The following is a 24474-nucleotide window of genomic DNA, read 5'->3' as shown; positions in this document are numbered from 1 at the left end:
AAAACAAAATGAAAGGCAACTTTTTTTTTCTCCCCCCCCCCTCCTGTTCTGAATGCTGATAGAACGTATGCGTTTAGTTTTGCATAATTATGCAAATGGCCTTTATTTGAGGCTTGCAAATAAGAGCTGGTTTTCTTTGTCTTTTTCTTTGCTTTGTCCTCTGAGGGCCAGTAATGTGAGCTAAATTGTTGATTTCAGAGGAACCTGTTTCAAACTTAATTTTCACCGGCCCTAATCAATGGCGGTTCAAGCCCTCACTGGTGCAGCTTGCCCTCTCTTTCAACGGATCCTAATGACTGTTCAGATTTGTTTCTACCGTTCTGATTAGTTTCTGTTTTGATTAGTTTCTACAATCTTAATTTATTTCTACAGTCCTGATTTGTTTCTACAGTTCAGATTTGTTTCTACAGTTACTAAGACTAAGAATGGCAGCAGGAATTGGGTATGTCGTTTAACGAAGAGAAGGACGAGGGGGGGACATGACAGCAGTCTTCCAATATTTGAGGGGCTGCCATAGAGAAGAGGGGGGTCAAGCTATTCTCCAAAGCATCTGAAGGCAGGACAAGAAGCAACGGATGGAAACTCATCAAGGAGAGAAGCAACTTGGAACTAAGGAGAAACTTCCAGACAGTTAGAACAATTAATCAGTGGAACAATTTGCCTTCAGAAGTTGTGGGAGCTCCAACACTGGAGATTTTTAAAAAGAGACTAGACAACCATGAACAACTTCTTCTTCCTCCTCCTCCTCCTCCTCCTCCTCCTCCTCCTCCTCCTCCTCCTCCTCCTCATCCTCCTCCTCCTCCTCCTCTTCTTCTTCTTCTTCTTCTTCTTCTTCTTCTTCTTCTTCTTCTTCTTCTTCTTCTTCTTCTTCTTCTTCTTCTTCTTCTTCTTCTTCTTCTTCTTCTTCTTCTTCTTCTTCTTCTTCTTCTTCCTCTTCCCCTTCCCCTTCCCCTTCCCCTCCTCCTCTTCCTACTCCTCTGCCCAGAAAAAAAAATGTTTTGTAATTTGCCTGGCTAAGAATAAACCTCACATTTTTAACCCAGAAGATTGCAATGTCCGTTTCTAATTCTGGGAATGAGAGCTGTCACTTGGATGTTTTTTGCATTTTATGCTAGCGAAAGAAAAGGACCTTGGATGTTCCTGAACAACCTTTTCAGGTGCAATTAAGGTCTTGGGAACCTATTTAAATAAGCAAAGTCTCTTAAAATGAACCAGTAATGAGTCAGTCCTTGCCCTCTTCCAGAGAGCGTTGATGAAAAATGCCCTCTCTGAGGCAAACTCAATTCAGTTGGTCAAAGATGTCATGCCCGCCCTTGAGTTAAGGTAAGACAAGCTATTTCTGTAGAGCAGTTTTCACGGTGGGATCCTACTTCCTTTTTTCAAAGCTAGAGAGACACGGAGGGAGATGGAGGGAGGAGGCACAGCTTCCTGCTGTTGAAATTATAGCTGGGCCTGGAAAACCAACTGTCTTTCCTTCTCCAAAGTGGAAGGGGAACAGCTCGTTCCTCTCAAAAGAACAGTTCTGGTTTCGAAGCTATTGTACATCCACTTAGAAGGCCAGCGGGATGAGGTGGGATCTAGAAGAACGTAGCTCAAGTGACTAACTTGATTCTCAGTGCTTCACAGCCCTCTCTAAGCAGTTTACAGAGTCAGCATTTTGCCCCCAACAATCTGGGTTCTCATTTTACCGACCTCGGAAGGACAGAAGGCTGAGTCAACCTGAGTCAATTAAACTGATGTTCTGAATCGGTTGGCAACTAGGAGCCGGCTTGGGGCGGGTTCACACATTCCTCATCCTCCAGTGCGCTAAACATTGAGAAGGGCAATTAGGAAAACAGAGCTTCTAGTCCTCACCTTTTTCTCATCCCCTTCCTGAAGAAGTTGAAGGTGGCTCCTTTTCTCACCCTCCTTGCCCAAAGGGCTGCTCTGGTGCTGGATCAGGCCGACCGGGGGAGAGACACTCCGGCCTTGGGGGTCCACCCAGGTGTAAATGTGGTTGGTTCTGTAGCCGCCAGGGATGCGTCCTGCCGAATGGACGGTCAAGTTGAGTTTTTTGGAGCCCTTGAGCACCTGGGGGTGGGGTGGGGGTGTCAAAGAGAACGTTTATATCAGTAGGTGAGAGTAAGCAGGAGAAAATAGGCCACTTAATTAAAAAAAAAAAACATTTCACAGCTCCAATATTTTTGCCGCCAGTGTTAAGGAAGTGTGAATCTCAAAAACAACCCCCCCCCCCAAAAAAACCCTTGTTATTTGCAACCCCTGGGCAATTTTGGTGAATACTGAAGGAATCTTCTGGAGCTGTTGGTAGATGTCCTGTAAGAGTTTTTATCTGATTTGTCTAAATTGCAGAGGCCATGGGTCCTCGTCTTTTTAAAGCAAGATTGACATATGAAAGAAAGAAAGAAAGAAAGAAAGAAAGAGAAGGAAGGAAGGAAGGAAGGAAGGAAGGAAGGAAGGAAGAAAAAAAGGAAGGAAGGAAGGTGAAGGAACAGAGTAAGAAAGAAAAGAAGGGAGAGAGAAAAAAAGACAGATAGAAAGAAATGATGATAGTGAGAGACAAGAAAGAAAGAAGAGAAAAAGAGAAAAGAGAAAGAAAGGAAGATAGTGAGGGAGTGAGGGAGAGCGTAAGAAAATAGAGTAGAGTAGAGCAGAGTAGAGTAGAATATCTTTATTGTCATTGTGTATCTCACAATGAAATTAAGTACTCACAACAAAATTAAGTTTAATTTAATTTAATTAATTAATTTAATTAAGCTTCTGCTTGAGCAGGGAGTTGGACTAGAAGACCTCCAAGGTCCCTTCCCAACACTGTTGAACTGCGGGATCTAATAAATCTAATAAATAAATAAATCTCAGTAGCAAGGTCTCTTTCATCAGAATCATGCCCCCGAAAAGCAAGAAATCCTTTTTGTGTGTGTGTTTTTTTTACATAATATAATTGTTGTCTTATTTGGTTTGGTAACTGCTGGCTCTCACAGCTTCGTACCACCAAATGTTGTCATTTTCAAACAGCGAAACGGCTCGAAATTACCCATCTGATTGACCAGGAGAATCTCTTTCCCCTGCAACACAGAAAGAAAGTGCCAGGCTGTTTTTTTTTATTTTGAACCACAAAATGCACCACCAGCAAAAGAGCAGCCAGAGTTTTGTCCTTAGAAAAGTAATATGGCAATTAGAGATAATGTCTAAATTAGAGGCCGGATTCCAACAGGCCTTAGATTTATAATAAGCAAGCGAAGTCGCACCTGGTTAATTTGACGCCCATTTGTTTTAACCGAACGGGCTATAAATTCAACTGTCCTCAAATTTTATTGTAGATAAAAGTTTGATTTTTCTCTGCTCAAGGGTCCAAATAAGGTGGTTGTCAGGTCGGAGAGCCTTTAGAATTTAGGTGGATCAAAGATAACAGAGAGGAGTGTTCGCTTGAGCAGGGATAAATAATCTGATATATTCCATATGTGATGCAGTGTTCTGCAAACTACGGATAGAAGGGAATATTTGCAGCTCAAGGTTGAACTGTGGGGTCTTTGGTGCTGTCTGAACTTGATGGTTTTCTTGCAGATGTTTCATTATCCAACTAGGTAGCATCATCAGTGCTAGAAGAAAGTGGAGTTATCTTGTTTTTATATAGTTGAGAACCCACCAAGAACAGTCCTCCTCCTCCTCCCACACCCCACTCCTTTGAATTACTGATGATGTTACCTAGTTGGATATTGAAATGTCTGCAAGAAAACCACCAAGCTCAAAAACACCAAGGACGCCACCGTCGTCTTCTTCTTCTTCCTCCTCCTCCTCCTCCTCCTCCTCCTCCTCCTCCTCCTCCTCCTCCTCCTCCTCCTCCTCCCCTCCGCAAACTCCACTGTCTTCTAACACTGATGATGTTACCTAGTTGGGTACTGAAATGTCTGCAAGAAAACCACCAAGCTCAGAAAGCACCAAGGTTCCTACAGTCCTCCTCCTCCTCCTCTTCCTCTCCCTCTCCCTCCTCTCTCTCTGTGTCTCTCTCTCCAAACGTCTCTTGTAGCACTGATGATGTTACCTAGTTTGGTATTGAAATGTCTGCAAGAAATCCACCAAGCTCAGAAAACACCAAGGTTCCCACAGTTGTCCTCCTCCTCCTCCTCCTCCTCTTCCTGTCCCTCCTCTCTCTCTGTGTGTGTGTGTGTGTGTCTCTCTCTCTGTCTCTCTCTCTCCAAACATCTCTTGTAGCACTGATGATGTTACCTAGTTGGGTATTGAAATGTCTGCAAGACAACCACCAAGCTCAGAGAGCATCGAAGACCCCACAGTCCTCCTCCTCCACCACCTCCATCTCCTCCTCCTCCTCCTCCCTCCTCCTCCTCCTCCTCCTCCTCCTCCTCCAGTGCCTTCTAACACTGATGATGCTACCTAGTTGTGTAATGAAAAGTCTGCAAGAAAACCACCCAGCTCAAAGAGCACCCAGGACCCCACCATTACTCGTGTTCATTGAACGTGATAAGGACGGGAGACTAAAAGAAGCTGAACAGAGTTTTCCACACAGGTTCGGATCTGCGTTCAACCCCTGAACCTGTTAAACGTCACCCATCGTTTCTCTTTTTCTAAGCTCCACAAACCCCAGATTTAGGGAACCCTGAGGTCTTGAGCCTGTTGCAGGAAGAACTGAGTATACATGGAAGGTCATTTCCCTTAGATTGTATTAAAAAACCAGTCGCACGTTGGCTGTGGTCCCATTGACAGCAGTGCTGCCCAGGTTTTTTTACTCCCAATAGGATCGCCCAAGCCTATCGAAGTCCTCCAGGCCCTTTCCTCTGCCCAAAACCTCATTGTCATCCATCTTGCTAGGAACTTCTCATCACCTGGCTGAGCAGCCGGGAACAAGATAAATCAAAGAAAGGCTAAACGCCAGATGGATTTCATTAGTCCATCTATTTCTTCTTTTAATTATGTGTCAGCTCAGTTACCGTGTAAGTAAATGCCTGGTTTTTGTTTTGTTTTTAAAGGGACAGAGAGACAGACAGACGAAAAAGGATTGGATCCTGAACATGATTCTTTTTTTTTAAAAGAAACACTTTGGGAAATTGTCCAGCCACATAAACACACCGTTTTCTCCCAGCTTGCCTTTTGTCGTCCTCCCAAGTTAGAAAGAGACTGACAGCAAAAGGCTGGAGGCTTTATTAGCGGGCCTGGTGAGGCATTGCTGCATTTGCTGGAAACGGAGGCTGAGACACGAGCTACCTTCCCTGCAGAAGTCAAACAGCATCTTTGCTAGTCGGCGCTCAGCATAAATAGTGGTCAGATCTGATCAGTTATTGTAAGACCGAGAGAAAATTGCTAGTGGTTTCCTCTTTTCAAAAGAACTGAGCACTCTCCGTGTTTCAGAATTGTCAGAAGGTTCCAGAGAACGCAAGCAGAACAAGACTTTCAGACAAACATGGGCTCTTTACAATGAAGGAAGGAAGGAAGGAAGGAAGGAAGGAAGGAAGGAAGGAAGGAAGGAAGGAAGGAAGGAAGGAAGGAAGGAACCAACTGTCAGCACTGACCTCCAGTTCTCAGGGGTCCTGCTCTACTGGGGTGGGGGGGGACATCTGAAAGTGAGAATGGTACCAATAAAGGAGAATATTTGTAGCTCTCTGAGCTTGCTCGTTTTCTTGCAGACATTGCATAACCCAACTAGGTAACCTCATCAGTGCTAGAAGGGAGGAAGGTTTGCAGGAAAGAGGAGGAGGAGGGGGGAGGAGGAGGAGGAGAACTGTTGGGTTCTTGATGTTCTCTGAGCTTGGTGGTTTTCTTGCAGATGTTTCATTATTAAACTAGGTAATATCATCAGTGCATGGGAGGATTATGAGGGACTGAGCCTTGGGCCTGATCCACCAGAGTTTCATGTACAGAGTATTTTTAGCTTAGCCTGAATTCGATATATTAAATGCCTAATCATACACGCCTAACTTTCTTCTAATAACACAGTGGTTCTCAACCTGTGGGTCGGGACCCCATTTGGGGTCGAATGACCATTTCACGGGGGTCGCCAAACCATGCTGTCCGCCATTTTTTTCCCTTTTCCCTAGCTGTCCTACTGCTTCTTATTGGTGGCCACACCCACTTGGGGGTCACCACAACATGGGAAACTGTATTATGGGGTCACGGCATTAGAAAGGTTGAGAATCACTGTAATAACAGAATAATAACAGAGGTGGAAGGGAGCTTGGAGATCTTCTAGTCCAACCCCCTGCTCAAGCAGGAGACCCTATACCATTTCACACAAATGGCTGTCCAGTCTCTTCTTAAAAACTTCCAGTGTTGGAGCATTCACCGCTTCTGGAGGCAGGTTGTTCCACTGGCTAATTGTTCTAACTGGAAGTTGACATGGAAGTTTCTCCTTAGTTCTAGGTTGCTTCTCTCCTTGATCAGTTTCCATCCATTGCTTCTTGTCCTGCCTTCTGGTGCTTTGGAGAAGAACTGATCCATTTTCTTTCTTTCTTTTTTTTTGTGCTTTTCAGATCTCTACCTCCTTAGGATCTTTCCGCCCGACTAATACTGTAGCTTCTTTATTCTGCAAATAAATCGATAACCACGAAGCCCAGAATGATTTCTGGGTTTGTTTGAGCGCCAGCTCTTATTCTTCCTAGCAGATGGAACCAGCCGTGCTGCCCTCTTAGCAAAACAAGCAATTTAGTCCAACGAACCCCGTGTAGCGTCCCTACGGCCCGACATTGATCCGGTTGTGTAATGAATATTGATCTGCACCACTTCTTCGTGCTTACATTCCTCAGGAAGAAAAGAAATCTGCTTTGTTCCATCAACAAACCCACCGAGCATTGGTTGGAGAAAGCAGGTTGAACACCCTAGAGCACAGGTCCCCAATCTTTGGGTCACCAGGGACTGGTTCCGTGGAGAGAGGTTTTTCCACGGACCGGAGGGTGCGTGGTTTTGCATGCTGCCTGCATCCTGCGGATGGGGCTTTGCTTGTTTGTGCAGACCGGTTGCTGGCATGCCATGGACCGGTACCGGTCCACTGCCCAGATGCTTCTTCAACTCTAACTGGATGGTGGGGAAGGATTTATACTCCTTGCAGACAGCCGGTCATTGTGGACTCTCTAAAACAGTGGTTCTCAACCTTTTTAATGCCGCGACCCCCAACCGGTCGTAAGTCGAGGACTACTCAACCGGTCGTAAGTCGAGGACTACTCAACGGGTGCAGCACCGTTTGCAGAATGGGACTTTTTGCGGGCTCAGCAGGGCAGAGACAGCCTGGACAATTCCTATTGGCTTTCAAAAGCCAATAGAATAAAAGGGAGTAGCACAGCTAAGGAAAAGGGGGAAAAAATGGCAGATCGCGTTGTTTGGCGACCCCCGTGAAATAGTCGTTCGACCCCAAATGGGGTCCCGACCCACAGGTTGAGAACCACTGGTCTAAAAGAAGGCAAATGACCAGCGGTCTGCAAGGAGTACAAATCCTGCCATCTCCCCACCATCCAGTCTGAACTGAAGAAGCTTCTGGGATGAGAAGCAAAATGTCTTGGAAGGAAAAAACAAGAACATCCAGTTGCCTCGTGGAAAAAGCAGCTTTGGGATGAAAATACAGCTTTTCAGCTATTTGGGCTCAGTTGTGTAGCCTCAAACAGTTGCCAGCTCAGGAGGCTGCCAGGACAAAGGGCACTCCTGTTGTTGGGACTGAGGATTGTGGTAATGAGGTGTCCCGGAAGCTCTGCAAGAGGAAGGAATGACACAACTGAATTGCTAATGATGTGGACACAAGGATGGGCAGGGCGGGGGGGGGGGGAAGGTAAGGAGAGGTGTTAATCTTTCACTTCATCCTAACACGAAGGTCAACTTTGAAGGCCTTGGCCTCTCCAAAATGGTTTTTCCCAGGCTGCACACATGGGGAAAGTATATAATTAAGTTATAAAAGACCAACGGGGATGTGACGAGGGAGGAGCAGAGCGAAGGATCAAAGGAGAAACCGCAGAGAGGAGAAAAGGAGGACCGTAAGCAGGGACTTTGAAAGCAGCTCTTCCTGAATCTGACATCCTCGACTTACATCCTCAAAGTCACAACGGCAGAGACACAAGGGACTTACGACCATTTTTCACCCTTACGACCTGTTCTATTCTATTCTATTCTATTCTATTCTATTCTATTCTATTCTATTCTATTCTATTTCTATTCTATCGTATTGTATTGTATTCTCTATCTTCTATTCCTATTCGTATTCTATTCTATTCTATTCTATTCTATTCTATTCTATTCTATTCTATTCTATTCTTCTATCGTATTGTATTGTATTCTCTATCTTCTATTCTATTCTATTCTATTCTATTCTATTCTATTCTATTCTTCTATCGTATTGTATTATATTGTATTGTATTCTCTATCTTCTATTCTATTCTATTCCTATTCCTATTCTATTCCTATTCCTATTCTATTCTATTCTATTCTATTCTATTCTATTCTATTCTATTCTATTCTATTCTATTCTATTCTATTCTATTCTTCTATCGTATTGTATTATATTGTATTGTATTCTCTATCTTCTATTCTATTCTATTCCTATTCCTATTCCTATTCTATTCTATTCTATTCTATATTCTACTCTACTCTACTCTACTCTACTCTACTCCATTCTATTCTATTCTATTCTATTCTATTCTATTCTATTCTATTCTATTCTATTCTATTCTATTCTATTCTATTCTATTCTATTCTATTCTATAGTCTATTCCATTCCATTCATTTCTATTTCTATAGAAATTTGCAGAACCTGACTTGCAAGATGGTCTTCCAGTCTCTGGACGGATCCTGGAAGTCAGCAGGATCATCCCTAGCATTGATCTGGAATTCTTCTTCCAACAGGCTGACGGCAGCTGGTGGATTTTGCCAAAGGTCACTTCATCCCTCAGCCAAAGGAACATTACAATAATTGCAGGGAGATTTGATTTTGAAGAGAGAGAGAGAGAGAGAGAGAGAGATGGTGACTTGGCGGAACCAGCCTAGGAGAAGAACGTTCCAAAAGAACATTGCTGAACAGACGTCCTTTGAGAAGAAAGACGACAGAAATAACAGCAAAAACAGCTCCAAGCGGTGAAGAGCCCATGGTGCCAATCTCTTCACGTGCGCTTGCAGCAAAGGATGCAGAACAACGGGCAAAATTAATTAGAGAGACAACGACTGAAGGTTCTTCTTCAAATACTTTTTACTTGTGTTTTTTTTCTAGAGGCAGTTGTCTTCTCCGAAAAATCTCTCTTTAGTAACAGAATAACAGAGCTAGGAAAGGACTGTGGGTCACCCTCTTTCTGCAAATGGCAAAAACCTTGCCATTTGGGGAGAAGAAGACGGGATCTTGGCCAGCAGTATGGAAGGGATGAAGAGGGGTAGTAGACTTTTGTCAGTCAAAGCAGAAGTATCTGCGCGGCCCTTGGTGCTCTCTGAGCTTGGTGGTTTTCTTGCAGACATTTCATTACCAAAGTTGGTAACATCATCAATGCCGGAAGGGAGCACTGATTCCTCTGATTAACACCACTCCTTCTTTTATTGACGATGTTACCTAGTCGGGTAATGAAATGTCTGCAAGAAAAGCACCAAGCACAGAGAGCACAGAGAAACCTGCAGCCACCCTCTTCCTCCTCTTCCTCTTCCTCTTCCTCTTCTTCCTCCTCCTCCTCCTTTCCAGAAATTCTTCTAGCATTGATGATGTTCCCTAGTTGGTAATGAAACATCTGCAAGAAAGCCACCAAGCTCAGAGAGCACCAAGGACCCCACAGTTCTCCTCCTCCTCTTCCTCCTCTCTGCAACCCTCACCTCCTTCTAGCACTGATAACATTACCTAGTTGGGTCATGAAACGTCTGCAAGAAAACCATCAAGCACAGAGAGCACCAAGAAACCCGCAGCCATCTTCTTCCTCCTCTTCCTCTCCTCCTTCTTACCAGAAATTCTCATCCCTTCTAGCACTGATGATGTTCTCTAGTTGGTAATGGAACATCTGTAAAAAACCCACCAAGCTCAGAAAGCACCAAGGACCCCACATTCATTCATTCATTCATTCATTCATTCCCTCCTCCTCCTCCTCCTCTTCCCTGCAACCCTCACCCCCTTCTAGCACTGATGACATTAGCTAGTTGGGTCATGAAACGTCTGCAAGAAAACCACCAAGCTCAGAGAGCATCAAGAAACCCTGAGCTATAAATATTCTCTTTTAACAGAACGGTCTGGCTTGACTCAAGTCTTCCCTTAGGGAAGTTTTCTCTTGAGGTTCATTCTTTGGAGTCCTTCATGCGCTATTATGCACGACATGTTTACACCACATACTTGAAGCCCCTCTCTCCAATCGCTCATTCGCCTTCCTTGCCATTAGCTGATTGATCCAAGCTGATCGATAGCCTGTCTTTTTGTTCTGATGGGTGCTCAAGGCAGCCAGCAGCCTTTCAAACAAAGGCAGAATAGAAAAGGTTTGTCAGGGAGACTAAAATCAAGAATCAATACTTAGCCAAGGAGCCGCACTTTTAGAAACACGGAGAGAAGGAAGAGAGTCTGCCAGGCAACTCCCAAAGGGGACTTTTAATAGCTCGGGACCAAAGTTATAATCATAACAACAGAATAGCAAAGTTGGAAGGGACCTTGGAGGTCTTCTAGTCCAACCCGCCGCTCAAGCAGGAGAACCTATACCATTGCAGACAAACGATTGTCCAATCTCTTCTTTAAAACCTTCAGTGATGGAGCGCCCACGATTTCTGGAGGCAAGCCCTTCCACAGGGAGGAAGGAAGGAAGGAAGGAAGGAAGGAAGGAAGGAAGGAAGGAAGGAAGGAAGGAAGGAAGGAAGGAAGGAAAGAATAGAAAATAGAGAATAGAGAATAGAGAACAAAGAACAGAACAGAATAGAATAGAATAGAGCTGGAAGGGACCATGGAGGTCTTCTAGTCCAGCCCCCCCACTCAAGCAGGAGAACTTATACCATTTCAGACAAATGGCTGTCCAGTTTCTTCTTAAAAACCTCCAGTGATGGAGTGTCCACAATTTCTGCAGGCCAGCTGTTTCACTGGTTAATTGTCCTCACTATCAGGAAATTTCTCCTTAATTCCAGGTTGCTTCTCTCCTTGGTTAGTTTCCATCCATTGTTTCTTGCCTTGCCTTCCGGTGCTTTGGAGAATAATTTGGCTCAGCCCCTCAAATTTCTGGGGGTGAACCTCCACACTGGAAGAGCAAATTCAGAACAGCCCTCCTGCTATTCTTAATAACTAGCCAGCTCTATAATAAGAGAGGCAGGTCCCGTGGAGAACCAGCTCTGAAAGTGTTTTAGGCTTTTAAAGGTCACCACCAAGTCCTCCCATTCGCCACTATTGCAAACCGTCAATTGAGCCTGGGAAGTCACTGGCAACCAGGAATGGATTTTTTTTTTTTTACAATTCAGGCATCGTATAATCCCTGTACACTCCGTAGTTAAGTGCTTAGCAGTTACATTTTGCTCAGTTGCAACTGCTGGGAACTTTTTCAAGGATAACCCCATGCAGGGCCCCCTTTTTTTTTTTTTAAATCAGCCGTTCACTTCATTTGCTTGAATAAATGCCCTGAGCTGTCATTCTTAGCATTGTTAAAAATGGCAAAAGGATTTAACCTGGTGGCAGAGCAGAGACTCCATTCAAAGAAAGTTCCAGATTTAATTTGCAGCCTCGTCCATGCAGGCTCTGAGGACCTGCTAAGCTGTCGTCAGGTTTTAAGTGATGGGGAAATGAGCCGTAAAAAAAGCAAAAGTACATTTTTATTTTTATGGTGTTTCTTTGTTTTTTTGCTGATGGAAAGCAAAGCGATCTGGATAGTTTTTTTTTAAAAAAGACTTGGGAATGGTGACTGCAAGATGTTTATCCACCCCATTGTCAGGATGAACGAATGGAGGCTGCCTCCCCTTTTTTTAAAAAAAAATTGTTTTGGCTACTTCCATTAAAAGAGGCATTCATCACATTGATTGGAGAGCAGAGTTAAACCGGCGTTCAGAATATATAAGCAGAAACCTCCAGGTTCAGCGAGTGTGAAATACAACTTTAATACCTTGCAGCAGTAATTTTCCCCCCTCCTGGGCTTGAATACGTGGGTGGTGGATGAGAAAAGCACACCGTGTTACAGATGTTGACGATGTCAAAGTCAACGAAGCCTAAAGGTCTCCATCCAACCTGTGGACCAGAGCTGCCCAACCTTGGAGACTTTTAAGACTTGTGGACTGCAACTCCCAAAATTCCACAGCCAACGTGAAATTTGAAGTCCACAGATCTTGAAGCTGCCAAGGTTGGATAGAGATGGTTTTTTTTTCCAATGACGAGATCTTGACCAATGACTTTGTCTTACAATGGAGCCTCATCCAAGGCAACCCTCTTCTTATCTCAATCATTCTTGAGACACGGGAGAGTTGCCTAAGAGATTGAGATAGCTTCCTTGCCCTTGGCTGGCGCCTTTTCCAATTTGATAGTTTCCAACTATCCAAGAAATCCTGATTTTTCTTTAGGGGGCTTATAAAAACACAAGAAACTTTTATGGGTCTTTGAGTACTGCAGAAAAGCATCCTAGCCTAATCAAGGAACTGCTAAGAACACTCCTGTAAACACTGACAGGGCAAGCCACTAGTATATAAACAGAGAGCAAACCCCACTCCCTATTACCACTGATGGTGTTACCTAGTTGGGTAATGAAACATCTGGAAAGAATACAACAAAGATCAGAGAGAACCAAGGACTCCATAGTCCTCTTCCTCTTCTTTCTTCTTCCTTCTTCTCCTTCCTTCTTCACTTCCTCCCTCCTCCATCTTCTCTTCCTCTTCTAACTTCCTCTTCTCTTCCATGTCTATCTTCTCCTCTTCCACTTCCTCCACCTCCACTTCCTTCTCCTCTCCTCTCCACAACCCCATTCCCTTCTAGCACTGATGATGCCACCAAGTTGGGTCATGAAACATCTGCAAGAAAACCACCAAGCTCAGAGAGCACCAAGGACCTCACAACAATCCTCCTCCTCCTCCTCTTCTTCCTTCTTCATCCCTCGTCCATCTTCTCCTCCTCTTCCAACTTCCCCTTCTCTTCCATGTCTATCTTCTCCTCTTCCACTTCCTCCACCTCCACCTCCTCCTCCTCTCCACAACCCCACTCCCTTCTAGCACTGATGATGCCACCAAGTTGGGTCACGAAACATCTGCAAGAAAACCATCAAGCTCAGAGAGCATCAAGGACCCCAACAATAACACCACGGGATGCTTGATTATAACTCTTCTGATTGGAAGTTTCTGAGTGCAACAATATTGTGATTTATAAGCCATCAAGACTGGGTTCAAGCAACATGACAAACGCAAACCAGCCAATGCTGCTGCTTCTTCCTCCTCCTCCTCCTCCTCCTCCTCCTCCTCCTCCTCCTCCTCCTCCTCCTCTTCTTCTTCTTCTTCTTCTTCTTCTTCTTCTTCTTCTTCTTCTTCTTCTTCTTCTTCTCCTTCTCCTTCTCCTTCTCCTTCTCCCCTTCTAATAATGCTTTCAAAGAAAAGCCTCCAAAACTGGTTTGGGTCAATGTCCTTGATCCACCTTGATGCTGCGTCATGGCCTTCCTCCCCCTTGGCAATATTATTCCTTGACGCCAATTCTTTGACATAGTTCTGTAGCTAATCCCAGCCAATCAGAGGCCACAGAATAAATGTGATGATTTTGCAGTGCTATGCGACCAACCAGAGTTGGGAAAGTATCAGGGAGGGAAAACATAGCAGATGGAGACTGTAGGATAATCATTCTTGGACCGTATTTCTCTTGGGTCTGATTTAGTAAGCATGTTTGTCCACTTCTGGAGCATCCTTTTAACAAACGGCTGATTCGGGGAGGAAGGTTTTTGAAACGGCCTGTATGTCTTCTAGAAAAGCTATCTCGGCAAGCCCTCAAGCTGCCTGTTTTGGTTTAGCTTCAGGTTTAAACACCCGGGTCTTTTTTTTTTTTTTTTTTTAGGGCATCTGGATACCCTAAACACGGACAAGGAAACTCAGATAAAGCAAGCAATGCAAAGTCCCTCACGGAATTCCTCTGGAGCGAAGATCTGGCATTCTAGTCTCACGTGCAATCGTGCGATGGTGTAGATTTATGCTGGAAGACTTGAGCAAATGACTCTCCAGTGGCATGGGGGAAGCTTATTCCAAAGGATGGAAGAAGGTCCTGTCGCCTAAACAGGGAGATTAGAGTAGATAGATAGATAGATAGATAGATAGATAGATAGATAGATAGATAGATAGATAGATAGATAGACGGACGGAATGGGTAGAGAGATGGATGGATGGATGGATGGATGGATGATTGATACATACGATAGATACAATAGAGATAGATAGATAGATAGATAGATAGATAGATAGATAGATAGATAGACAGATAGAGATGGATGGATGGATAAGATAGATAGATAGATAGATAGATAGATAGATAGATAGATAGAGAAATAAAGAATGGGTATAGAGATGGATGGATGGATGGATAGATAGATACATACAATAGATACAACAGAGATAGATAGATAGGTAGATAGATAGATAGATAGATAGATAGATAGATAGATAGATGATAGATACATACTATAGATACAATAGAGATAGATAGATAGATAGATGGATAGATAGATAGACAGACAGACAGACAGACAGACGGGATAGAGAGATGGATGGATGGATGGATGGATGATAGACAGACAGACAGACAGACAGATGGCAGGCAGAGAAAGAGACAAACAAAGGAGAATGGATCCCTTAAAAATATGCACCCTATAAGTAATTCTGCAATTGCGGTGAAAAAAATCCAGAATGCAGCAGTGACAGTATTCTATAGCAAAGTGCTTAAGCATGTTGGATTTTTGCTCTATTATTATTTTTTTAAAGCTATATTTGGTCTATTCTATTTGCAAAGGCTGCCTTCAAGTGTGTTGCAACACTTCTTGAAATTTCAGAGGTTTGGAAATCAGGGCAGGAAGCCCAACAAGGGTCAACCCTGATCAAAGCTGACGTTTAAGAACTGTGGTATCTTCATTAAGAGGGAAGCAGACTTGTGCATGCAAATGAATCCCCTTGATAGAGATGTAGTAAATTTGCATAATTAATGCTAACAAATCCAGCTCTCCTTGAGGAAGATGTTGATTTTTTTTAAAATGGCAGAATAAATGCCTTCCTGGGAATATAGATAATAGATCATTTATAGAAAGATAGATAGATAAATATAAATAGAACAATTAATCAGTGGGATAACCTGCCTCCAGAAGTTGTAGGTGCTCCATCACTGGAGATTTTCAAGAAGAGACTGGACAGCCATTTGTCCAGAATGGTCTAGAGTTTCCTGCTTGAGCAGGGGGTTGGACTAGATGACCTCCAAGGTCCCTTCCAACTCTGCTATTCTGATATTCTTCATCCCAGCTAATGATGCATCATCTCGGCTTATTTAGTTTGGCCGCCACCTTGGCGAGCAAGGAAAATCTTATTTGAGCCTTACTGGATGCAAAAGAAAATTAGAAAAAGGACTTTAAAAAAAAACCACTTAGCAGAAGTAGAATTAGCTTGATATTGACTTCGAGAAATCGGATTAAATAAGGAGCTAGAACGGAGCTCTTTCGAAGATTTGCCGAACAAGAGAGATGATTTCTCCTCGTTTAAGAATATAAGAACCAGCGGATCTGATCTCCGCAGCCCATAACAAGACAGCCTTTAACCTCAAGAGATCATCCCATATTAATTGGGATGTCAAGAGCCAATCAATGGGGCTGGGTGGTGAACTGTGTTTCTTCCAACAAGCCACCATTGACCGAGTTGGTTCAACATGGTGGAGTACAATTCATGGTTTATGAACGACAAAGGCTGGGCTTGCGCAAAATGCCAAACCCAACAAACCATGTAAAGGTTTCCTTAAATATGTGAACTCAGCTATGGAGTAGAGCAAGAGTCTTCCAACTTGGCCCTTTTATGACTTGTGGACTTCAACGCCCAGAATTCCTCAGCTAGGCATGCCTGGCTGAGGAATTCTGGGCGTTGAAGTCCACAAGTCATAAAAAGGCCAGGTTTGAAGACCCCTGGAGTTGAGGCGGGATGGAATAACCCCCAAGTACACCTGTTTATCTGAAGAAAGATATATTTGGCTCCTTTCTAAGTCCTCTGTTGAACATCTTCTCAACTTCTGCCGTTCTAACAGCGAGAAAAACCTTCTCTTTATGCGCTGCGTAATTTTATAGACCGTTACGATATTTTATCTCCCTCTTTAAAGAAGCTGTCCATTTTTTAATATTTTTTTTAATGCCCCTGTTTTAACAAGACTGGGAAGAAATTAGATTAAAACTGAGGACTTTTATGGCTTCTTTTCAAGGACAATTTCTGAATTGTGCAGCTTATTCTAACATTTACATCTGTTTCTTCCATGGGGAGCTCTAATAATGTCTCACTGGACAGATGGATAGATAGATAGATAGATAGATAGATAGATAGATAGATAGATAGATAGATAGAGCAATTATTTTACTCTGTTTTATGGATTTCAAAAATAAACTATCAGGGTTCTCTTCAGAAAATAGTATTTTAAAAAGATGAAAAAAGGAATCAATTTGACATCACCTTTTTCAGTTCAATTGATTGACATTAAAGAGAAGGAAGGACGACATGAAGGAAGGAGGGAGAGATGAGAGGAGGAAGAGACGGAGGGAGGAAGGGAAGGAAGGAAGGAAGGAGATGGAATAAAAAGGAAGGAAGGAAGGAAGGAAGGAAGGAAGGAAGGAAGGAAGGAGAAATATTTGCAACCTTCACGTGAGATGGGATTTAGCTACAGTAAATGGCAATTTTAGATAATCTTTGATCTTGTAAACCAGATATGGACCTGATTAATACTGGAGATCACCAGAAAGACCTATGGCTATAGGCCAAGTTGAGAAGTAAGAAAAAAAAGAGAGAGAACATTCTGAAAAAAAGAAGATAAATCAATTTTACTCATTGCAAAGAAAATTACTAGGGGCCATGCTTCCTAATTCACTAGGATTTGAACTCACTTCAAAGATATCTATACTTTCCATCGATTAACAAAGACAAGAAACTTTTGATGAGACAAAAACCATCTGTCCGAAATCCTCGTTCTACCCCGGAAAGGTCTCACATGCCACAGAAATTTGAATGAAAAGTCAGGAAATTTTTAATAACAACTTCACCCCCTCTCCCCCCCCCCAAAAAAAAGAAAGAAAGAAAAAAAAAATAGCCCCCGAGCCGATTTAATTACTTAGCAAGAATTAGATGAAAGAACATATGCTCTGCGTTTTACCGATCGTGCTTGCCAAATATTTTACATAAACGTTAATTGGCGAAAATCCCATGCCACAGAGGAAAAAAGCAAATGTAATTAGGGCTAGGTTAGCACCGAGTAAAGTTGGGGCCTGGAAATGTGAGAACAAATTACTCAATATTATCCTGAGAAATGCGTTCGTGCCTCTTTCCATCATACACGGCAATCCATCACTCTTTTTTTTTTTCTCTTTTCTCTCTTGCTGGTGGGGAAGGAGATTTTAATACCAGCGTTGCTGCCAAATGCGAGTTTCTCCCTAGTAAACATCCTGTTCTGTCTCTTGAGATAACCCAAATTGCTTTGCTCACCCAGAATTAATACTTCTATCAGTTCTCTACATCTTCCCGAGGAAGGAATCGCTCACTTTGCTTCGCACGTTCGAAAGCAATTTGCTGGAGCAACCAGCTGCACCGGGTACAGTATGGACACTCCTTGACTTACACCAGTTTGCTTAGTGACCATTTGAGGTCACAATGGCACTAAAAAAAGAGACAGATAAGATAAGATAAGATAAGATAAGATAAGGTAAGGTAAGATAACCTTTATTGTCATTTTTATACTGTGGGCACAATGGCACACATCAAAAATGAAATTTAGTGGCCCGCTCTCAAAGTGAAACACATGCACGACATACACCTAAACATACTATGAACAACATATGTATAGATCCACATCCCTACATATACGTAGCAAATAAATATTAAATACTGTCCATCTTGAATATATAACGGAAGGAGGAAGCTTGAGAGTTCGCAAGGTTAATGCTGTATGGAATGAAACTCTGGCTGAATCTGGATGTTCTGCTTCGGATAACACAAAGCCTCCTCCCAGAAGGTAACAAGGAAAACAGATCATGGAGAAGATGTGTAGTGTCCCAGACAATCTTACGGACCCTGCTCAAGCAGCGCTTCTGTGCTATGTCCTGGATGGGAGGGAGGGGAACTGCCAATGATTTTTTCGGCCATTCTCACCACTCTCTGCACCGCCTTCCTGTCTGAAGCAAGGATGCCTCCAAACCAGACTGTGATGCTGTATGACAGGATGCTCTCGATCGGCCCCCTGTAGAAAGTGGTCAGGACAGGAGAAGGAAGATGTGCTTTTCTCATGCGGCGCAGAAAATGCAGGCGCTGCTGTGCCTGCTCCACCAGTTTCTCACTGTTGAGCGACCAAGTCAGCCTACTCGTTAGCTGCACAACCAAGAATTTGATGCTGGTAACCATCTCCACTGGTGAATCATTGATGCACAGGGAAATGTGGCTGTGTCTGCCTTTTCTGAAATCAACAATGATCTCTTTGGTTTTTCCGGTGTTTAAAACTAGGCTGTTTTCCTTACACCAGTTCACCAACCCTTCAACCTCCTTGCGGTAAGCTTCCACCTTGTTACCCTTGCAGCATCTCCATGATCATGAGATCCAAATTTAGATGCTTGGCAATTGGTTCATATTTACGACGGTTGCAGTGTCCCGGGATCACATGATCCCCTTTTGCAACTGAGGCGAGAAAGGTTGTAAAATGGAGCAAAACTCACTTAATCAAACAACATAAATTTTGGGCCCCACTGTGGTCATCAACAGAGGACTACCTTGTGTTATAAAGTTGGGTCAACAGTGGAGAATTCTGATTTCTTTCAATGTAGATTTTTTTTCTTTTCTTTCCTTCCTTGCAATTTTGATCCGGACACGGTGGTCTGCAGAACGAACTGCTTCCTCTCTACCAGCGAAGAGAGGCAGGTGGGCAGAGGGTTGGATTAGAAGACCTTCGGTGTCCCTTTCACTCCTCTGATTTTGTGATTTGTTGGCCTCTGCATTTCTTCCTCAAAGCTTTGCATTTTGACAGAACCACCCAAAATTTGACACCCCCGCTGAAGTCGGCTGGTTTGACTGACCTACCAAAATTGATCAGATTCAACACAACATACTGCATTCTCTCTGCCACACACACACAAAAACACATCCTATACGTGTATGTTCCTCACCACGCCTAGCTTGCTCAGTTGTAATGGGTGAAAAAGTCTCTTGGTTGCTGTTTTTTGGAAGGAAAATTTAATAATCTTTAATTTGAGATCTGCTCTCTGGACTCCAGGCTGTCTTCCTAGATTGATGAGTAGGTTCAAGTGAAAAGCAAAACTTAGGAGGGTGAGACTTAGAAGATGCCCAAAACACTTGGTTAGTCTTAATTTTGGAGAGTCTTGCAGAAGAGGTCAACAGTATTAAGTATCTGGGGGTGCTAACTAACAATCTGAATTGGTCTAGATTCTGCGCAGCAGCACTGGGGATTCATCAGAAACATAAATAAGATACATATTTTTAGATCTTTTTAATAAACCTTTTTAAATTAATTTTATTATATGCGTTCTTACTCGTCATTAGATCATACTCAGTGCATTTTTATATATGTATGTACGTAAATAGTATACATTGGAGGTGGTGACGCTTTTGAGAGCTGGATGCAATGAAATTTCATTTTAATGTATGCCGATTAGTATACATTTAAAGTGACAATAAAGTTATTCAAAGTTTGTGATAGTTTTGCAAGAATCGATATGGGTTTGAGGACCCAGAAAAGGATGCATTTGTTGACCCCGTCAAGGATGCTGGATTAACATGGCCTTTATAAAAAAAGACGTTTCAAAGGTGTAACTTTGAATACATGTTTGCAATCCCCGGCAATATGCAAAATGCAAATCCGAAGAAGTGTGAAGAAGCATTTGCTGGAACAAATCTACGAGCGTCAGAAATGAAAACTGTGCAGTTTTCTGGGTCGGTAAATCTAAGCTCCACATAACATGTGAAGAGATCTTAATGGGCGGGTAAGATGGTTTTCGTTCAGCTTCTTTTTACATCTTACCTTTCAGCTCTCTCCATCTTCCCCCAAACCTATGCTTGCCAGCTTTTTTTACTATTAATGATTAAATTAAAATTATCTGCTCTATTCTGTTTGGGTACAACAGTTCCTAATAGTCTGAGTTTCACCCAGACCACTGACCAACACAATTTTAGATTTGTTCCTGAGTCACATCTGACAGAGACATCAAACTTTTCCATTGAGGAAAGTGCCCTAAAAAAATAAATAAACAGCAAACACACTGCTCAAATTTATGTTCCAACACCCAAGAAACTCAAGCCAGCCTCAGTGTTCTTTTGCAACACTGATCTGGGAAAATAAACCTTACCACAAAGAAAGGGGAAAACAGCAGAAATATACTATTTGGAATGTGAATGTTAGCGGCTGGGGTATCTTGAAAGTATATATATATATATATATATTAAAGCCAATCCCACCTGTCCTTAAATTAGCTTCAATATCTTTCATTCAGGTCCCTAGCACTGAATTCTCTCAGGCAAGCCAACTTCCAAACAGGACACCATGATTCTTAGCCAATGTTTAGTCAACTAAGCCCACTCCTAACCAATGCTTAGAAACGTCAGGTGAAATCTAACTCACTTGCTAGACAATCAAGGAGAATCTTTGTAGCTCAGGGTTGAAATGAGGGGGTCCTTGGTGTTCTTCGAGCTTGGTTCCTTTCTTGCAGACGTTTCATCCCCCAAAGTAGGGAACATCCTCAGTGCTAATAGCTGATGATGTTTCCTAGTTTGGGAAAGGAAACATCTGCAAGGAAACAACCGAGCTCAGAGAGCACCAAGGATTCCTTACTTGGTGGACACTTGGTTGGAGAAAGCAGATCTAACACCTTGGGAGATCTGGCGCATTCCATACTTGTTGGCCATCTCATTCTGGAGGGTTCTGGGACCTGGAATGGGATAAATTTTGGCCGAGCTCTCCTTGGTCTTAACCACTACGTTTTCTCTGCCACTCTGCTTCGGTTAAGACAGGGGTTCTCAACCTTGGCAACTTTAAGACTTGTGGACTTCAACTCCCAGAATTCCTCAGTCATCAAAGCTCGCTGAGGAATTCTGGCAGTTGAAGTCCACAAGTCTTAAAGTTGCCAAGGTTGAGAACCCCTGGGTTAAGAGGACACTTCAAATTGGGGGGGGGGGAAACAATACTTAGAACCGAGGCCAACAAAACATGGCAAGTTGGATTGGCATGCATCGGCACAGGGGGAGGTTGATGTTGGCTGCTTTGGGCCGGCCCTCTCCTCACCTTGACAGCATCCGCATGGGTCACCTTGTCCAGCGGCTTGTCGTTGACCTTCAGGATCCGGTCTCCCACCCGAAGGCCCTCTTTGTCGGCCAAGGAGCCCGGCTCCACCAGGGAGACGTAGATGCCAACGCCGTGCTCGGAGCCTCCTCGGATGCTGAAGCCCAAGCCTTCCTGAGCTTTTTGCCTTTTGAAGGTCACCTGCCTGACCTCTGCTCCAAGCTCCTCCAAGCCAGCAATGGGCTCCGCGGGAGCTGTCCCGTCCGCGGTGGTGCTGAATTCTTGCCGGAGCCTGCCGGAGGCCAAGGAAGGAGGCCACAAACGGGCAGCCGGGATGGGAGAGGGAAAGCGGGAGGAGGAGGAGGAGGAGGAAGAGGAGGAGGAGGAGGCAGCGGCGGGCGAAGGGAGGACTCGGGAAGACCCGGCGCCCTCGTACCCTCCTGCCCCAGCGCTGGGCAAGAAGTTCGCCTTTAAGTAAAGCCCCTCCGAGGTGTACTGGTCGAAGAGGAGCTGGTCCGAGCGAGGGATGACCAGGCGCAGCATAGGCAGCAGCTGCCTCTTCTCCGGGCCGTCCAGCAGGACTTTGAGCGTCTGCACCAAGTCGTAGACGTTCCGCCGGCAGTGATAGACGTTAAGGCAATGGATGAATTGCTCGCGCTCGCCTTCGCTCAGCAGCTGGTTGAGCGCCCCGTGCAGCTTCCGCACGTTGGCCGACAGCAGGCGGATGCCGGGTCCGGGGGGCCCGCTCCTGAACCCGGCCTGTCCCGCAGCCCCCTTGCCCGCTCCGTCGAAGGAAGGCGAGGAAGAGGCGCTGGAGGCGCGCGAACCCACCGACAGACGGTCCAAGTCTGTGCTCATCGCCTCCGGCCAGAGAGAGAGAGAGAGAGAGAGAGAGAGGCGGATCCTGGGCGGCCGCTGGGGAGCCGGGCATCGGAAGACAGCCGGACGGCGGGCCGTTCACTTGGGGGGCTCCCTTCTCCTCGCCCCCCTTAGCCGGAAGGGCGGAGGAGCCATCGGGGGAAGCAGAGCGGCCGGAGAAGCGAAAGGAGACGCCGGGTAGGGCGGCGGAGGGGCAGGCGCGCTCCGGGGGAAAGGCGTAGGCGAGCTGGCTCCTGGCCGGCGTCGCTTCTTCCCCTGCGGCGGCGAAAGTCTCGGCTTGCCCTTCGCAAGAAGAGGGGGGAGGAGAGAAAGGGCGGGAGGGAGAGAGAGAGAAAAAAGAAGAGAGAGGGGGAGAGAAAGAGAGTGGGAGGGAGGGCGGAAGAGAGGGAGGGAGGGAGAAAAAAAGGAGAAAGAGAGAGAGGGGGGAGGGAGGGCGGAAGAGAGAGGGGGGAAGGGAGGGAGGGAGAGAGAAAAAAGGAAAGAGAGAGAAAGAGGGGAGGGAGGGCGGAAGAGAGAAAAAAGGAGAGAGGGGAGAAAGAGGGAGAGGGGGGAGGGAGGGAGAGGCGGAGAGAGAGCGAGAAAGAGGGAGAGGGAGGGAGGGAGGAAGGAAGGGGAGAGAGAGAGAGAGAGAGAGATCAGAGCTGGGGGTGGCTCAGGCCGGCGTGGAGGATGGGATCCATGGCCGAGTTCTCCGCGGCCAGCTCGCCTGTCTGCCTTCCGCGGAGCGCCTGCATCTCCACCACGCTCACAGCTCCCCGACGCCACCTGCTTGGCGCACAACTCCGCTTCCCCCGAAGAGCAGCAACAACCATACCAGGTCTCCCAACGGGCTTTTGTGCAAAGGGTTGCCTTGCCCGTTTCCCCCTGTTCAAATGATCACAACTGGCGCCTCGCCCGAGCTTGCTGGAATCGCCTCTTTCCGCCGACGGGACTCCTCGCTCTCCCCACCACGCCGGCCCAGACTTTCCCCAACTGTTGAGCGCCCCTTCGCCCTGCCGAGCAGCCAGGCTGGAGGGAGCAACCTCTTTGGCAAGCACCTGCTCAGGAAGTGACGCGCCTCCCGGTTGCCAAGAGACGGGATGATACAGTCCGGGCTGGGCAGAGGTGAAGGTGCAGCCCAGCCGACTTCAGCCAGGATGCTACTTGAGGACCAGGACGCGGTTTCTCCTCTCCTGGAGGAGAGAACTGATGTTGTCGCCTAGTTTGGGTCAGGAAACGTCTGCAAGAAAATCACCAAGCTCAGAGAAGCACCAAGGACCCCACAGTCCTCCTCCTTCTCTCTCTGCAAACCCCACCAACCTTAAGGCCAAGATTCTCCTCCTCTTTGAGGAAGCCCTCTGTGCATGCTCTCTGCTACTCATGAACCAAAGCAGAGCACCCGGCTCTTTCAACATTTTAATTTTAATTATTTGACTATTTTAATTAAGGAGGAAAAGCAGCCAATCTCCAACCGTTAAGCAAAAAGCTCCAGATTAGGCTAAAATGCCTTCCCTTGCCAAATGCGTTAGGGACACATCAAAAGAATGGCTTTCCTTAAAAGAAGGGTTAATTGTATGCAAAGGCGGCTAATCTCCTTGAAGGCTTGCTTCATGCTGCTTAGCCAGGGCTGCTTAATTACCCCTCCCAATATAAATTTATTTATGGCTCTCTCTCTCCCCCCCCCTCTTTTTCTCTTCTCTCTCTCCTCTCTCTCTGTCTCTTTCTCTCGTCTCCCTCTCCTCTGTCTCTTCTCTCTCGCTCCTCTGTCTCTCCTCTCTCCTTTCTCTCTTGTCTCTCTCCCTCTCCTCTCTCTCCTTCTCTTCTCTCTCTCTCCTCCCTGTCTTTCTCTTGTCTTTTTCTCCTCCCTCTCCCCCTCTCTCTCTGTGTGTGTCTTCCCCCCCTCCTCCGTCAATCAACATTTGCCTGTCCCAGGTCTAAGCATCTGGCTGAGTATGCAATGGAGTCACAACATTTGGACCCCCATTGACATTGACACAACCCCTATAAGTCAATTGCAAAAGGCGGTTTTACTTGGAATGGCTTACATCCTGCAACCAGACCTTGAACATCATCAAGGAACAACGTCTGCCTGTCTGAGGTCTTTGGAAAGGACTGGATAGATCAGGGGTGTCAAACTCGCAATGTCACGTGACGTGTCACGACGTATTGCGACTTTTTTTTTTTTCATTGCTGGCAATGGGTTGGGTGCGGTTTCGCTAGGATGCATCCGG

General features: G+C 45.1%; 1 protein-coding gene across 1 annotated transcript in view; it reads right to left on the bottom strand.

Annotated features, from left to right (window-relative positions):
- WHRN (whirlin) overlaps positions 1-22650 on the bottom strand; it is a 50533-nt gene extending 27883 nt beyond the window's left edge. The window contains exons 1-2 of the mRNA XM_039362209.1: positions 21389-22650; positions 1855-2070 (exon numbers count right to left, since the gene is read on the bottom strand). Of these exons, the coding sequence (XP_039218143.1) occupies positions 1855-2070; positions 21389-22243 (1071 nt within the window). The 5' untranslated portion in view covers positions 22244-22650. The remainder of the gene's footprint in view (positions 1-1854; positions 2071-21388) is intronic.
- Positions 22651-24474: the final 1824 nt, after the last annotated feature.

This window comes from Crotalus tigris, unplaced genomic scaffold (assembly GCF_016545835.1).
Source record: "Crotalus tigris isolate CLP2741 ecotype Arizona unplaced genomic scaffold, ASM1654583v1 scf7180000019366.124370, whole genome shotgun sequence".
NCBI lineage: Eukaryota > Metazoa > Chordata > Lepidosauria > Squamata > Viperidae > Crotalus > Crotalus tigris.
The sequence above is the reverse complement of the archived record's forward strand: the minus strand, read 5'-3'. Positions and strand labels throughout refer to the sequence as shown.